The following is a 13,775-nucleotide window of genomic DNA, read 5'->3' as shown; positions in this document are numbered from 1 at the left end:
CTCTTTTCTTGCTCACCAAAGAAAAATAAATGTTTCCATTTCAACAACTTTTATTATTCCACAAATTGAGGCTTTTGAGATGAATTCACACTGGTCAAAATGAAGCAGTGCATCCGACAGTCAATGGGTGGAATTCTGGAAGGAAAAAAGAATAAGTCAAAAAGTTGACAAAAAAAAAACATTACACAAATGTTAAGTATTACTTACCACGAGAATCTTTCTCCTCCCAACTCAGTCAGCTACTTTTCACTGCAAAGGGCAAGCAATATTAAAGTCACAGAACAAGTAAAAATAGAAATATACATACCTTTCTGATTTCTTTTTGTCCACTCAGACATAAGAGCCTCTATAACAGGGATCTCCAACTCCAGCCCTCAAGAGCCCCTTATCCAGTTTACTGGACAAGGGCCCTAAAGTACCAGAGTTGGAGACCCCTGCCTGCTCTGTAGTGAGGGGATGTTGCTGTCAAAGACTGCCTGCTATCCACCATGTTACCATTTCTTCAGTGTTGATTTGGGTTGACCCTGAAGAGAAGGAAGATACAAAATGAGTAGGGGTAGTACACATTACATACAAGTAATAAAAGAATAAACTAAAACACTTGGATCTTACCTCATCCACAATCGTTTGTCGAATTTGTCTCCTCTCCCAGTCTGTGGCTTTAAACCTCTACAAAACATTTGGATGCACAAATGATTGCATGTTATTTCATTCTGGATGAGTTTATTAATTTCTAATCCGTTCTTTTTTTAATACCACAAAAAATCTATTGATTTGATTTTTTTCTTAGTCATTATTGCAATAATTTTAGCGTATGTTTAAACTAGTAAAAACGACCCTGCACTATTGTTGACGGAACGCATTTAAAACTACAAATGAAAAGGCCCATACCCTGAGGTTTGCCTTTAAGAAAGATAAGGGAAAAGGAATAAAGCTCCACTGATTAGCTTGTTTGGCTGAGAGTTATCCACAAAGGTTCTTACTATTAAAAATCAACACTACTTGTTGGGTTCTCATTCAAAATTTGAATGCATCCTAATAAAAACTAGCTAATGGAGCAAAGCCTTGAATACTGAACGCTGATTTTTAATGATTGCACGGATAGAGAAAATTAAACATTTTGAATGACCCACTTTGCTCAACTGGTTACGGCGTCGACAAGCTGCTCCTTTTTGGCTGTTTCGGCCACATTCTGTGGTCGTCGATGAACTGAAACACACAATAGAATGATTTCTTTTTAAAACATAAAGAACTATAGCTAACGCGATGTAGCCAATTTGTTTGCGGTCTCCATCCACGTGGGGTGACGTCATGCCATCGAAGCATGCTACCGTTAAAAAGTAGCGTGAAGCACGCTATCGTCAAAAATCACTCATAAAACGAGACCTGGGGCATGGAAATCCCCAAATGACAACTCACTGAAGGTTCGGCATTGTCCTGTGAGAACAATATCAGGTCTTTCTTCGGTAAATCGTTACTCTGAACGGCTTTGCAGCCAACTCGCGTCCGGACTCATCCGCCATTTTGAAGAATGAAAGAAGGTCACATGACCGAGGTCAGAGATCACGTGGCTCGAACTCTGACCCAGGACACAGTTCAAAGGAAGTTAGTAGCAACAAGAAACAAAGATAGCGTCCTCTAGTGGCTTAATGTCTTTAAAGCCAGCTACAATTCACTGTCATTTTTTTAAAGAAAACAAAGGCTTCCTATCCAAAAAGTGGCAAAATGTGCTTGAAATTATATGGCATGTAATTTCAATATAAATTGATTACAACAACAAAAATGTTCCTCATACTAATAATTATTTTTTAAAATTGTATACATTTTGGGCCTTCTACAATTACTTGTTTCAAATTAAAATAAAATATATATAACCTAATAATTTTTTTAACAACACAGTGATAATGAAACCAGGATCAAATTCTCAATGATTACCTTCACGATGTATTTCAGGTGTGAATCCACATCAAAACCAGAGCCATCATATCTTATTATTATTCTGCACACCAACAGGCATTATGATTATATATATTTATATTCCTTAACCTGAAAAAGATAGAAATGCCAAACGTCATACACAGAAACTATAAACATTTCTACACATGCTGTGAAAATATAAAGTAATTCCAACTTAACTTGTCAAAATTATTGGCCTTTTTTTCCTACAAAAATTCAATACCATGTATAACAAGTCTTTTAAAAAAATGCAATTAATGAATACAACCTAGACAGCCAGGAATGATAATTATTCCTTTTTATTGATCTGTCAAAATAACAAAAAGAGAAGAATTTGGAGTTGGAAGTTGGGAAATACAAAAATATAGATGAACTGATTTATTTCCCCTCTCTCCAAACTCAGAATTTTTTTTTTCTTTGGATCAACAAATAAATGTAGACTATATATATATATATATATATATATAGTGTATCATCTTCTTTTAAGACATCATCTCTTCCAGCTTGTGTTGGGATTTGGGACGCATGACGCAAACGTCCCGCTAGCAAGTTCACGGTTTCAGGAAAGCGTAGCGTCAATGTCCTCCTGTGCTGTGGAAAAATGACTCCTAGCGCTCCACTTTTTTTTTTTTTGCTTACAGTACAAAACGGAGTGCAAAACATCCCTCTCCAATTCCGCCTTTTGGTCAAAGCAGATTTCTGTCGAGTAAACGTTTTTTACTTACATCATTTGGAACAGTGATTCTCAAAAAGTAACGTTGTTATGGAACGCCGTATCAAATTGGATAAGATTTTAGCACTATTTTTAAAGGAAGGTTTTGACATTCAAACGCTGCACGTTTTAACGGTTCATCCAAATAAATACTTAAATAGGCTTGCGCCATTTTTTGGGGATGAACTGAGCCAAGTATTTACGGATGTCAAAAGTTTGAGAACCACTGAGTGAGAGCTTTTTATTCATTGTGACAAAAGCCAAACGGGAGTAATCAAATTGCTCTTTCTTTTTTGTTGTTGTTTTTTTCTTTTTTTTTTCTCCCTTCCACAAAACTGGATCGAATCCCGTCATCCACGAGAAAACCACCGTCCTTCATCTCCATCTTAGCCTTGCAGCGCAATATCGCGCTTGGATGGCGGCACCAGGTGACCCGGCAACGTGGCTGGCAACTCGTGACCCTCCAGCTTGACCTTGATCAGGTGATTAGCCAGCGCAAACTCTTCGTTGTCGAGGAGTCCGTCGCGGTCCACGTCGGCCAGCTTCCAGATCTTCCCCAGCACCGTGTTGGGCAGCTTGGACTTGAGCATCTCCTTCTTGGCAGAGGCGCCCGACACTTTGCCGTTGATGGGCGACAGCGTGTAGAAGATCTCGTCGTAGCTGGGCTTGTCGCGGTTGACCACCCACTCCAGGTCGTCGATGCCCTCGCCGGCGCCCTCGCCGTAGCCGTGGCCGAAGGGCCCGTTCATGGTGCCCTCGAAGGCGCCGCCCTTGACCGTGTTGCAGGGCAACGCCGCCTCCTCCTGCCGCACCAGGGCCATCAGGCGGGCGATGTCGTTGGCCAGCATGTCCTCCACCGCCTCCAGTAGTTTGGGCTTCATGGCCGCAAACTTGGAGAAGTCCTGAGCGTTCAGCAGCTCCTAAAACAAGGAGCATTTAACATATAATATTTATATTATTATTTTTATTAAATGGATTAAAAACCTGAATATTCCATTTTTTAAAGATCTAAAACAGTGTTTATTTTTGCTTTATATATATATATATATATATATATATATATATATATATATATATATATATATATATATATATATATATATATATATATATATATATATATATATATATATATATATATATATATATATATATATATTTTACAAATTATTTTTTTTAATTAAAAACAGAAAAAATTGATTAAAAATGCCAATTATTGATTTAAAAGGGGGAAAATAAGGAAATTTAATATACATCTATATTTTAATTTGATCCTAAAACAGAAAGTCAGCACTCATGATTTACTTTCCCGGGCCGCACAAAATGATGCGGTGGGCCCAGATTTGGCCCCCGGGCCGCCACTTTGACACCAGTGTTTTATATCTTTTGACTAAAAGGAATTCCCTACATCTAATGCCGTCCATACCTGCATTTTGGCCAGGTTGGGAAAGTCTCCGGGTGAAATCTGATGCTCCTTTTCCACCTTGACGTAAATCTCTCCCAAATTGGCGATGAGTTCCTTCTTCTTGGAATCCTTCCCGAAGACGCTGGGCATCTCCTTCTTCAGCGAGCAGATGATGTACGCGTGCACCTTAGCCACAATTCCACTTTGGTCAAAAAACAATAATCGACTATCAGTACTAGAAAATAATAAAAAAAAGAACCACCTTGGCGAGACGAGCTCGCTTAATGAGGTCATTGAGTTTTCGTAAAGCGGCGTTGCGGGGCAACGACTGGATGTCGGCGAAGAGGTCCTGCTCCTCGGCCTCAAACAACTTTCTGTTGTCCGGCACCAGCAGGGGTTGAGCCCAAAACGAGCCGATGTACACGCGGACCACCTGCACAAAAAAGGGGGGGTGGAAAAGGTCAACAGGTCGGCATTGAAAGGTTAAAAAGTGAGACGAAAAGGTAAAAGAATGTCCTTGGTTTTGCCTTCTGACAGGCAGCAAAGTTGGTGAATAATTTCCAATGCTTTATGACTTTGGCCCAAAAATCAAACATTAGCTCGGTGGTGACAGAAAAATGATTGTTTTTCTATTTTTCTACACTTTAGCATTTTAAAAAATTAATACATTCGGTCATGGTTCATGGACTGTGAATTTTTAATGGCAATTTTGTCATTTTAACCAAATACGAGTGACTTTATAATGACTTTGACGGGAACCACAATCGGGTTGACCTTCCACCTGACGTTTTAATAATGTTAGTTAGTCATTAATCAGCCTATACATGGAAAAATTAACTTTTGACAAATAGTAAATCCGACAGACACTTTTTTTCAGGTATTGTGGACTGTCAAATGTCCCAATGAATGTCCAGAAAACCTGTCAAATCAGTTTTTAGGAATAACTATCTTCCGGACTATAAGAGTCTATGTTAAACTACTCATAAATGTCTTGTAAAATAAAAAGTACATCATTTTTGGAGTAAAATGTAGCTTTTTTTTGTCTTTAGCAACTACAGAGCAGTTCAAACTAAATGAATAGTCGCAAAAATGCTAATGGGCGGAGCCTACTGACCTCAGGCGTGTTGATGATTTTCCCCAAAGACCACATGAGCGCCCCGTAAACCCTCATGAGTTGCTGAGTGCTGATCTGGTCGGCCTTGTTGAGGACCACCCGCATTTTGTCTTCGTGGTTTTTCAGCGCCCGGATGACCTCGGAGAACTCGTCCGAGATGTCCAGCTTGTGGGCATCGAACAGGAGGATGATGCGGTCCACCCGCTCGGCGAACCACTCCAACACGGCGGCAAAGTCGTAGCCTGCCGACAGAAAAAACGAGCGCCTGGTTATTTTTTTTAGGTATTTTTTAGGTTATTTTCTACGGTTTCTTTTTTGTCACATACACCAGATATTACCAAACGGTGGGTTTTCACATCTACGTGCTGATAGGAGGAACTAATACCAGTGGGATTTGCTTCCTGACACAGATCAGAACATTTAAAAGTTTCATTACCTCAAAACCTGACTTGGTGTCAATTTGTAGGCTTTCTCAGGCTCCTCCACCCATGCAAGTTACCGTATTTTCAGGACTATAATCCAATTTCTTTCCATATATAAAGCGCACTGTATTATAAGGGACGATGTCTATTTTGGAGTAAATTTCAGACTTTTAAGTGCGCCTTATAGTCGTGAAAGTACTTTTTCTAGAGTAGAAGTTGCACTTTTTACTTTTTTTTATTTATAAATATATACATCTATTTATCTTTCTTTTTAACTCTGACCGCTAGGTTGTTGTTTTTTTTAGGCTATAGTTATCTAAAAGATGGGGGTAACTGGTTGGACTGGTTGCGGCGCCATCCGCTATCGCCGCCAAATACCTGAGGCGCCAGCCAGGCCAACAGAGGGAAGACCAGATAAAAATAAGAGAAGATCATTCAAAAGTCAGGCGGATGAGCAGTTAGCCTCACAGTTCTGGGGTCGGTGGTTCAATCCCTGACTGTGTGGAGTTTACATGATCTCCCCCAAGGGTTTTCTCCAGGGTACTCCACACCATACTCAACTCGGGGTCTGCACCAAGACCCAAATCAAGACTTAATACTACTACTTATTGATTATGTTGACCCCTTATCTATGTATTACTATGTCCTGATTATTTATTTATCATAACTATATATTGATTTTCTCTATATTTGTTTGTTTTTGAGTCTAAAAACTTAGTGCTAAACCTCTCCAAAAACCATGGAACTCATCCTGGACTTCAGGTGGACAACTTAGTTTTTCATTTCTTATTTATTGATTATTTATTTGTTGTTATTTGTGCCCTACATGGTGAAAGTTTTATATCTCTTCTACTTGTATCATAACAATAAAAGCATTCCTAGTGAGGATAAGTGGCTTGGCATGCGTCAGACTCGTTATTTTTTTGTTCATGCCGTGGTCGGAAAAAGAGGCCGAGAGACAGCTGCATAAGCATGAGGCTCACATATAGACAACTGTCGCATTCCATATAGGGCGAGGAATTGGGACCTGGGGGGGGAGAAACTTGTCATATAGAGACACGCCGGGAATGCTCGCCGTGGGGGTCATGTGACGACGTTGTCTGTCTTCCAAGTGAGCCGGAAGACATTCAAATTGTTGTTGTTTTAAATACGCAACGATAAAGGCATGTTTATTTTGTCAGTAAAATTTGACTGGGAGTGGCAAAAGCCACAAGACTCTTTGGAAATAAGGAAATTAAGGCGCCCCATCTATTTTGGAGAAAATTTAAGACTTTTAAGTGCGCCTTATAGTCGTGAAAATACGGTCAATGAGAGCTCAAGTTTGGCATTAAACGAAATTGTTGAGGTCAGTGGTCTGGTGCCTAATTTCTGCCGCCAATGTTTAAAGTGGATACGCTCCTGTTTGTATAGAATACAGTAATGTACGCTATTATATCCGTGTTTACACACAAACAGCTGTGTATTGGTGTACAGTACACTCAAAAGTGCTTTAAGGCGGAATAAAAGTCATTTTTCAAGGTCACTTTAACGATTAGCACAAACATTTTGGTCTACTATGCGTGCTAATGAAGTCTCATTATATTTGTATCATGACAATAAAAGTATTCTATTCAATTTCGTTGTTTTTTTTGGTTAAAACATATTTTTTAAAGTGTCTCCTAGCTGAACTCTTCTATTGATTCCAGCTGTTGTTTCTTTCCGGCGCTTCGTCTCATGAGAATAGCGGACTGGATAAAAAAAAAAGCGTGCGGGGGCGCCGTGCATCTTGAGGAAACGTACGGCGTCCTATTTTACTCCACTTCCGTTTCTTCGACGGCAAAACTCAAAAAGTCAACTTCCTCATGTGGCGTTACGAAAAAGGAAGATGTTTTTTGGCCACATAAAAATTGCCCGCATTGCATTTTTTAAGTGAGAGTGCAGCGTGAGAATAAGGATTAAAAAAATGTCGCATTTCCTCACGTTGTGGCGTTATTTACACGATTTTTTGAGCGTTTTAGACCTTTAGTGGGAGGAGCCTATTGAATGGGAAAGGTTACTTTAGGACATGAACCTGCGAAATGACTCAAAAGTGGAATTTACGCTAGTGAAATAAGGTCTAATTGCGATACAACGAAAGCAAGGGGAGTTCAAACCACAAAAGCAAAAGTTAGAAAGATAAGAAAGGGCGTTTGGCAGATTTACATGACCTGTTTTGTAAGGTTTTAAGCCCCGAGGGACATAAGGGAACTGTTTTACAAGCTAGAAATGTTCAAAAGAAAAAAAAAACGTGTTTGAGGCATAGTACATATTTTTTGCTATATTGTCATATTTCAACTTTCCGTGTGGTGCATGTTGTATTTATGAGAAGGGGCCAAACCTCGGCTGATCCTCTGCTTCTCTCCTGACAGGATTCCGGGCGTGTCGATGATGCTGATGCTTTCCAGGACTGCGTTGGGCAACTGGGCGCACATGAACCTACAAGAGGGTTAAAAAAAAAAAAAAAAAAGGAAGGAAGAAATGGTCAGTGTGTGTGCAGCATTTGAAAAGTAAACACGCAATAATGGAGCTTTACATAACTCGTGTTCAAACTTGAACAAGAATGGAATATTGAAAACACATCGTGATGCTGTACTTGCTCATTTGGGTTTTAAAAATGTTTACTTTTGAATAAAAAGAGGTCAAATTAAGGCTGACACACAAATACTTACCTCGGCCAATCGCTCTCCTTATTAATCATTGTAATTCCCCTTATTAAGCGATAAAAATAATATTTTACAAATGCAACACAGAAATTTTACTCACATAGGGCGCACTAAGAAGTTTTAAATTGTCCCTAAAGTGGTCATAGCGCTTTTTTATGAACTAAATTCAAGATTGTGTAGATGTCACTGTATGACGCTGACTTGACAATCTGGGTACATTGCTTGCTGACACACTATAATTATATAGTGACTGACAAGTGTGTGTATAATATGCTCAAAGCATGACAACATTAGCAATTGAAAATGACATTTTTATCTGTTATTAGTGACCGAGACCATCCGGATTAAAGCCAAAATGGCCAAAAAAGGACTTAGAAAAAATCCTGTACTAAAGTTGTTATACGCCATCCACTGATCAAAAACTGTATAAAAGAGGGGAAGAACATATAAGTTGACAGGTTTGAAAATATGCAGAGAATAAAATGTTTAGGTCTGTAAAAAAGCTCTTTCAATTAGGACAAAGAATGCAATTGTCAAGACGACTCGGAGCCGTGAGAGGGCTTGGTTTGAAGCCAGACTCCGACCGAGAGCTCCAGGGTTGCCGGGGGTGGGGGTGGGGTGGGGGGTCATGAGACCGGAGAACCCAGGCTTTGGCGTTCGTGCGGAAACCACGCAGAGGCATGCGGGAGACTAACTGAGCTTTAACGAGAGACAATGAAAATAGGAAAAAGGAAAAATACGATACACTTTCATCCAGATAAGAAACACGCCAGATTTTTTCCTCCATCGGTCATCATTGCCGGCGTACTTTGGAATTTGGGCTCAGAGTTTCCATTAGGCCGTCACGTCCCATAGTTTCCGCTCAACTTCTCGGAGCGGAGAGAAAAAAAATATAAAATAAATCAAGTGGAAAAACAAAGAGACCCAAGGTGACATCCGTCACTAATTACATATCACGTGGATGTCAAAAATGGCAACCGCGTAACGTTGCTAAAATAACACCAAGGGTTAAGAGTCATGTGACTAAAGGTCTTCTTGACCTGAGAACTTGAACCCTACATTGATCAAGTCAATTAGTTTCTGCTTTGGGTTGTGATTGGACCATTTTCCAAGCGTTAACTTTCGCTTGTGTAAAAACGACAAGAGTTTTGCTGGGGATTTTGGATGATTGTTTTCAGGCGGTGCGTGCGTCGCATTCAGGAAAAGCGCAGAGTCAGTGTCCTGGAATTAAAGGCCAGGAGAAGGACAGAACAGGACAGGACGGAACTTTACACTTTGCTGATTCAGTTGTTTTTTTTTTACCCGATAAGAGGCTTCCAGCTGCCCCCGAGGCTTTTTTTTTTTTACGACAAAATGCAGGAGGGTAGTCGTAGTAGTAAGGCGAGGCTTTTAGTCATAAACAAGCTGAAAGAGTGAACAAGATAAATGTGGTTCAAAAGGGACGGGGTTAGTTTCAAAGTGTCAACATCACATGATTCAGGTGAGCCGGCTAGTTAAAAAGTCATCTGTCAAATGTTCTAAACTAACTTTTAATCCTGCACCTCTTTGGGGAAATGATAGTTTATTTATTCAAGCCTACTTTTATCAGCTATTTGAACACAATCAAAACAAGGAAAGATATTTTATTACTCACTTGACCTCTACACTGCCATAAGTGAGTTTTTCAAGTTTTTTTTGCTTGGATTTAATTCATGGACGTCAAAATAAATTTTGTTAAGCATTTTATCGGTTTATCCTTTCTCTATTTTGAATTAAATGGCCATATCGTCCACATTGTCTTGCATTATGGCGTTTCGTCCTTGTCATCTAGCAGTTTTGTGTCTAATTTATGCACATATAAGCCGCACCCTTGATTCAGGCATCATTTATTTTAGCGATAAACACGGCTTATATGTGAGAAAATACTGTAACTAAATTGTTCCATTGGCCAAACCGACACTGCATTCCAGTCAAAGCAAACTAGAGGTCTCCGCCACGGTAGGACGGCGTCCAAACGGGTGACAAATGATGCAGAGATGGACAATGGCCTTTGTTTATAGACAATCTTATCTAGTTTCCTCTCACATGTGAAACACGCTCGGACGGATGAATCACAAACTGCAAAGTTCGGCACCACCGCCGCCGCAGCCCCAGATTAAAAAAAAGGTCTTATCGGAGACGTGTTAGACTGTTAGATGTTGTTTGTTAGATTGTCCAAGAAAGGCCAAGCAATCTGCAAAATTACAGGAAGGCATCGCCATGGAAAGTGGAAATGGTGTTACTGGATTGCTCTTGTTTATCCTGATACGTCAACAACTAGGAAGAAGGATTAGGCCCAATGTACAATAGAAAAGCTGTATAAACACACCAAGTGTGGCAGGAAACCTTGAAGGACCAAATATCGGAACTTCTCAATGGCGGGATGGCACAACAATTTCCAATTGTAATGTAAATTCCCAATTCATCATCCAGTTGGATTTATGTTTGGGAATTTAAAAGATGACTCATTTTAGATGAAGTTTTTAACAAGGCAGCTTTGAAACAGGTCGACTCGGGGCCAAGAAAATGGCGGTTAAAGTCGCTATATTTGGTTAAGCGTGCGTACGAGAGGATTGAAAAAAAAACATTTAGTCACCAAAATGTCACGTCTAATAATATGTGGCTGACAACTTTGTGCTAACGAGAACGTCGATGCAACACGCCTATGCGAGGATTTGAACACAAACGGCATTTTTTTTACGTTCACGCTACGCTAGGAAGTTGAAATGCTCATTTTGAAATAATAGTCCATTTATTTTATAGTGGGAAGATCTTGATTGGCTGGAGATTGGGTGAAAAATGCGCGAAAATGGTGTTCAGATGATAATTGTTGTGACAACATTTAGATGTCATTTTTGTAATAAATTGAAGTCTATTCATTACATAATTTGTGTTGTTTGGCTCAATTGTTCCAGCCCGGGGTGCCCCCCCTTCCCACATTGTCGACTGGGGGTGGGACGGAGAGACATCCATCCATTGTCCACAGGAAGTAGTGCTATAAACAAACTGCTTTTAGACATATGAAGACAAGAGAATTAGCAAGGATGGATGAAATTGTTTAAAAAGAAAACTATATATTCACACTAGCTATTCATCTCAACATCTTTCTCTCGATTTTTTAAATATATTTTTTATCAAATATGATCCTGCTGACAGGAATGTCAATGTTTGACTGAGGTAGTCGCACCAAAAAATGTTAACACATTTCCGCCAAAATTTTAAACTCAGTTTCTCTCGGCCTTTAACAAAGATTAGATGATTTTTTAAAGAGGGATTTTAGATGTATTTTTTTTTAAATATACTTATTAGTCAGATCATGGGTATGTATGACTTTTCTCCATTTTAAATGTGACTAAAGGAGCGTGACACAGCAATTACTAAGATATTTTTTGGTACACTTGCCCAGTAAGTCTTGCTCAAAACGTGTTACAAAGTCAGCCAATGACGCGTCGAACTTTAACCTGCTGCAACAATGTCATTGCCCAAGAGCCGATTACCCGGAGACTACGGGAGGTGGCTTTCTTGCTTCTTGCGATAAGAATGTGCTGCAAAAAAACCCACACAAATTGTTAAACCCGTTGCCTGGCAACAATGTCGACAAGACTCTCTTAGCTAGGTCGCCGCTTCAAGACGGCGGCAGTTGTCTGTGCCAGGTGTTCACAGTAAGTCGATAAAGTAGAGCAAGGGTAGGGAACCTACGGCTCGGGAGCCACATGTGGCTCTTTTGATGGCTGCATATGGCTCTCCGCTAAACTGTGAGCTGAAATATGGGAAATGCTGGTCAAATAGTACTGCATCATTCTTAGTATTGAATAGTAAAACATTCGAAAATATTAATTGTTTAAGGTTCTCTGTCAAAAAGTCCCATCCATTTTGACTGACCAATCATGAATTTCAGATTGTCCGCCTATCTTCGTGACGTCATAATACCATTCCAGTCCCACCTGTGGTCAAATGTATAGTTTTAGTTAAAACTGACGCCACAAAATGCCTTCACTGCAAGCAAGATCACTTTTTGGGTGTTAAAACTATTTTCCTACATGATAAAAAAATGACGATTTAAATACTTTCTTCTTCTTCTTAGTCTTTTATACTCTGTTGCCTTCGATTACCCATTAGCGTACTTATGGTTGTCATACTTTTAATAAAACCCACACATGAGCCTAAAACGGAAATCAAACCCAAAACTTCAAAGATGTGATGCAAAGTTGCTGTAACCACTACTACAATGTGTTGATCTATCAAAGAATCCCATCAAATACGAAAAAAACACGAAAGGGGCCCAACTCAAACATGCACTACTTAGGGCGTGCACCGTATACTGGATCCTAAACAGTTTCGACTAAAAAAGAATATAGTTGAAGAAATGTGTTACCGTATATATTCTCTTAGAATTTTTAACGTTGATAAAACTTTGTACCTGTTCAGAAAGGCGTTCCCGAAGGCATTGAGTTTGCGGAAGGGCTTCTTGGGGTCGACAACCAGCGCGTTACCGGGGATCACGCCGTCCTGTTCCCCGTGCATGACCGCGATGAACGAGTCGGTGGTCGGCTCGGGCCCGATTCGCATGCCGGGGAAATCCTGCTCCATGAGGTGTCGGATAAAGGTGGTTTTACCGGTGGAGTACTGCCCGACCAGCAGAACCATGGGCTTGTTGTCGAAATCGGCATCTTCGAGGGCAGGCGAGTGGAAGTCGTGGAATCGATACGTGTCCTCCAGAGGAAACAGTTTGGTCCGGTAAAGCTGCCGTAGGCCGTCCGCCACGTTCTGAAACAGCTCGGGGTCCTTTTTCAGGCTCTTCCTGAACATCGTGGATCGACTTTGATTTGACACGGCTGTGCCAAAATCCCCCTTGGACGTAAACTCGGTGCGGCGGTGCTGGCTCGCAGCGTCTTGAGGGTTAGCTGCCCGTCGGAATGAAGCAATGGCTGGGCGAGGTCTGGCAACTTTTTGTCCCCACCCCCAGCCGCCCGTAAAGCCTAATCCCAACTCACTTCCGGGGCCAGGAGACCTCAATTCAAATGGAAACAAAATTAATCAATCAACCAATCAATTCCAAATACAATATCCGTTTGTACTGCATGGGTATAATGTTTACTTATTATCTCCTTAATGCGAAAAAGTTAACTTTGACGTCTTTTAGGATGACGTCAGCGTCACCTGACTTTGAACGGCATGCTGGAAGGATCACCGGAACCGGAAGTCTTTACATGCTTTTGATTATTTAAATTTGATAAACAATTGTCTTTTATGTGCACCTATATTTTTTTGTATTAAAGTGACTTTTGCGTGATATATAAAATTAATCTATGAATGTCAAGAACCACTTTATTAAATTCTAATATATATGTTGATTTATTTACAACTGGGAATTTTCAATAATGGATGTCCAATTCATTTAAAGTGGCAGGGACGCCTTGAAAGAGTAAAATTAGTGCCTCATAACAGGTTGATCATTGAATTGTTC

General features: G+C 40.1%; 1 protein-coding gene and 1 long non-coding RNA gene across 3 annotated transcripts; both read right to left on the bottom strand.

Annotated features, from left to right (window-relative positions):
• Positions 1-32: 32 nt before the first annotated feature.
• LOC144207689 (uncharacterized) lies at positions 33-1,562 on the bottom strand. 2 transcript variants are annotated; one of them, XR_013328771.1, is made up of 6 exons: positions 1,420-1,562; positions 1,134-1,209; positions 613-669; positions 308-524; positions 208-249; positions 33-135 (listed from the first exon to the last, which is right to left on the bottom strand). It is a non-coding gene; the product is annotated as an uncharacterized LOC144207689 (long non-coding RNA). The 2 variants fall into 2 exon arrangements; XR_013328770.1 differs by having other exon boundaries at positions 208-524.
• Positions 1,563-2,237: 675 nt separating this feature from the next.
• Positions 2,238-13,406, bottom strand: ehd1a (EH-domain containing 1a). The gene is made up of 6 exons (XM_077732266.1): positions 12,729-13,406; positions 7,966-8,063; positions 5,188-5,429; positions 4,336-4,506; positions 4,095-4,259; positions 2,238-3,588 (listed from the first exon to the last, which is right to left on the bottom strand). The coding sequence occupies exons 1-6, from the start codon at positions 13,115-13,117 to the stop codon at positions 3,055-3,057; spliced, it is 1,599 nt and encodes a 532-aa protein (XP_077588392.1). The 5' UTR covers positions 13,118-13,406; the 3' UTR covers positions 2,238-3,054.
• Between the last annotated feature and the right edge of the window lie 369 nt (positions 13,407-13,775).

The sequence above is a fragment of the Stigmatopora nigra genome, chromosome 14, assembly GCF_051989575.1.
Source record: "Stigmatopora nigra isolate UIUO_SnigA chromosome 14, RoL_Snig_1.1, whole genome shotgun sequence".
Classification (NCBI taxonomy): domain Eukaryota; kingdom Metazoa; phylum Chordata; class Actinopteri; order Syngnathiformes; family Syngnathidae; genus Stigmatopora; species Stigmatopora nigra.
Note: the sequence above shows the minus strand (reverse complement) of the source record. Positions and strands in the feature narration are given on the sequence as shown.